General features: G+C 50.9%; 1 protein-coding gene across 1 annotated transcript; it reads left to right on the top strand.

Annotated features, from left to right (window-relative positions):
- Window positions 1–90: 90 nt before the first annotated feature.
- FOIG_16897 (uncharacterized protein) lies at window positions 91–1,449 on the top strand (the record flags this gene model as incomplete). The annotated part of the gene is made up of 1 exon (XM_031218377.1): window positions 91–1,449. The coding sequence occupies one exon, from the start codon at window positions 91–93 to the stop codon at window positions 1,447–1,449; it is 1,359 nt and encodes a 452-aa protein (XP_031051909.1).
- Between the last annotated feature and the right edge of the window lie 277 nt (window positions 1,450–1,726).

The following is a 1,726-nucleotide window of genomic DNA, read 5'->3' on the forward strand; positions in this document are numbered from 1 at the left end:
GGCGCTAGTTTCTTCTTCAAGAGAGGAGAGATTGACCGAGGTAACCTGGCCAAATTTGTGCCTACCCTAGCCCGTCAGCTGGCCTGGAGCATGTCGGGAGTTGCACTGTTCGTCAAGAAAGCAATCGATGCCGATCCCGACATAGTCGGCAAGGCCGTGAGAGAACAGTTCGAAAAGCTTATTCGAGAACCACTGTCAAAAGCAGCAGCAATGCCATCCACTCCATTTTCGGTCGTAATGATCATTGATGCTCTGGACGAGTGCGAGCGGGAGGCCGATGTTAGGTCGCTGGTCAACATTCTCTCGCAAACACAAATTCACCGCCCTCGCCTTAAGGTTTTGTTAACCAGCAGGCCGGAACTTCCAGTTCGGCTGGGGTTCGGCGAGATTCAAGGCACCTACAAATATTTTGTTCTGCACGAAATACCTGTGCAAACTGTTGAGCACGACATATCGGCTTTTCTCGCTCATGAGTTTCGAAAGATTCGAGATAGCTTCAACATGACCGTGGGGGATGAGCGAAAGCTACCATCCGATTGGCCAGGGCAGCAAACGTTGCAAGACCTGACGCAGATGGCTGTGCCACTCTTCATCTTCGCGATGACCATTTGTCGGTTCATCAGCGACCGCAGATGGAATCCTCAAACACGGTTGCAAAAGGTGCTAGACCAAGGAAACAAGAGTCAGGGGTCTCAACTTGACCAAACCTATGGGCCGATCTTGCGCTCACAAATAACCGAAGTCTCGCAAGCTGACAGAGAGGAGATCATCAAAGACTTTAGGGAAATCGTTGGCAGTATCGTTACCCTTGCAAGTCCTCTGTCCGTAACGGCCCTATCGCGACTGCTTGACGTCTCGCCTGATGTTGTGGATGAAAGGTTGGAAGTACTCCATTCAGTTTTGAGCATCCCGCTCAAACGTACATTGCCCGTGCGGTTGCTGCATTTGTCATTTCGAGATTATCTTGTCACGGAGAAGAGTGACTTCTGGGTGGATGAGAGACTCACTCACCGGAACCTGGCAAAACACTGTTTACGACTTATGCGAGGGGCTCTGCGTGAGAACATATGCGGCCTGTCTTTCCCAGGTATGCGTCGATCTGTGGTGGCTGGTGCACGACTCGAGGAAGGCATACCCCCACAGCTTCAATATGCATGTATGTACTGGGTCCATCATCAGACCAAGGTCGATTTTAAGCCGAATGACAGCCACGAGGTTTACGATTTTCTGAAAATACACTTTCTTCATTGGGTAGAGGCGCTGAGCATGATGGGCCGAGCCGGAGAAAGCCTTGACTCAATCAGGTCGTTGATTGATTGGCTAGAGGCAAGCCATTTCCATAGCTTGAAGTTTGGGCCGCCGCTGAGTTTTGTTAGGACCGAAGCGATTCGAGCCTATTCAGGTTTCTGGCTGATGCCGTTCGATTCCTTCAGGGGCATCTCTCTGTGATAAATGAAGCACCGTTGCAGATTTATTCTTCTGCCCTGGCTTTCGCCCCGAAGAGGAGCATCATCCGAAAAACATTCAGAAATTGCATCCCAGCATGGTTAAGTGTTTGGCCACAGGTCATAGAAGACTGGGACGCGTGCTTGTGGACGCTAGAAGGTCATAGCGCAGGGACCACCTCAGTAGTGTTCTCACACGACTCGACGATGGTGGCTTCGGCCTCTGAGGACAAGACGGTACGGATCTGGGATGCAAAGACAGGAAAGTGTGAACGTATACT

Source organism: Fusarium odoratissimum, assembly GCF_000260195.1.
Source record: "Fusarium odoratissimum NRRL 54006 unplaced genomic scaffold supercont1.296, whole genome shotgun sequence".
In the NCBI taxonomy this organism is placed as follows: Eukaryota; Fungi; Ascomycota; class Sordariomycetes; order Hypocreales; family Nectriaceae; genus Fusarium; species Fusarium odoratissimum.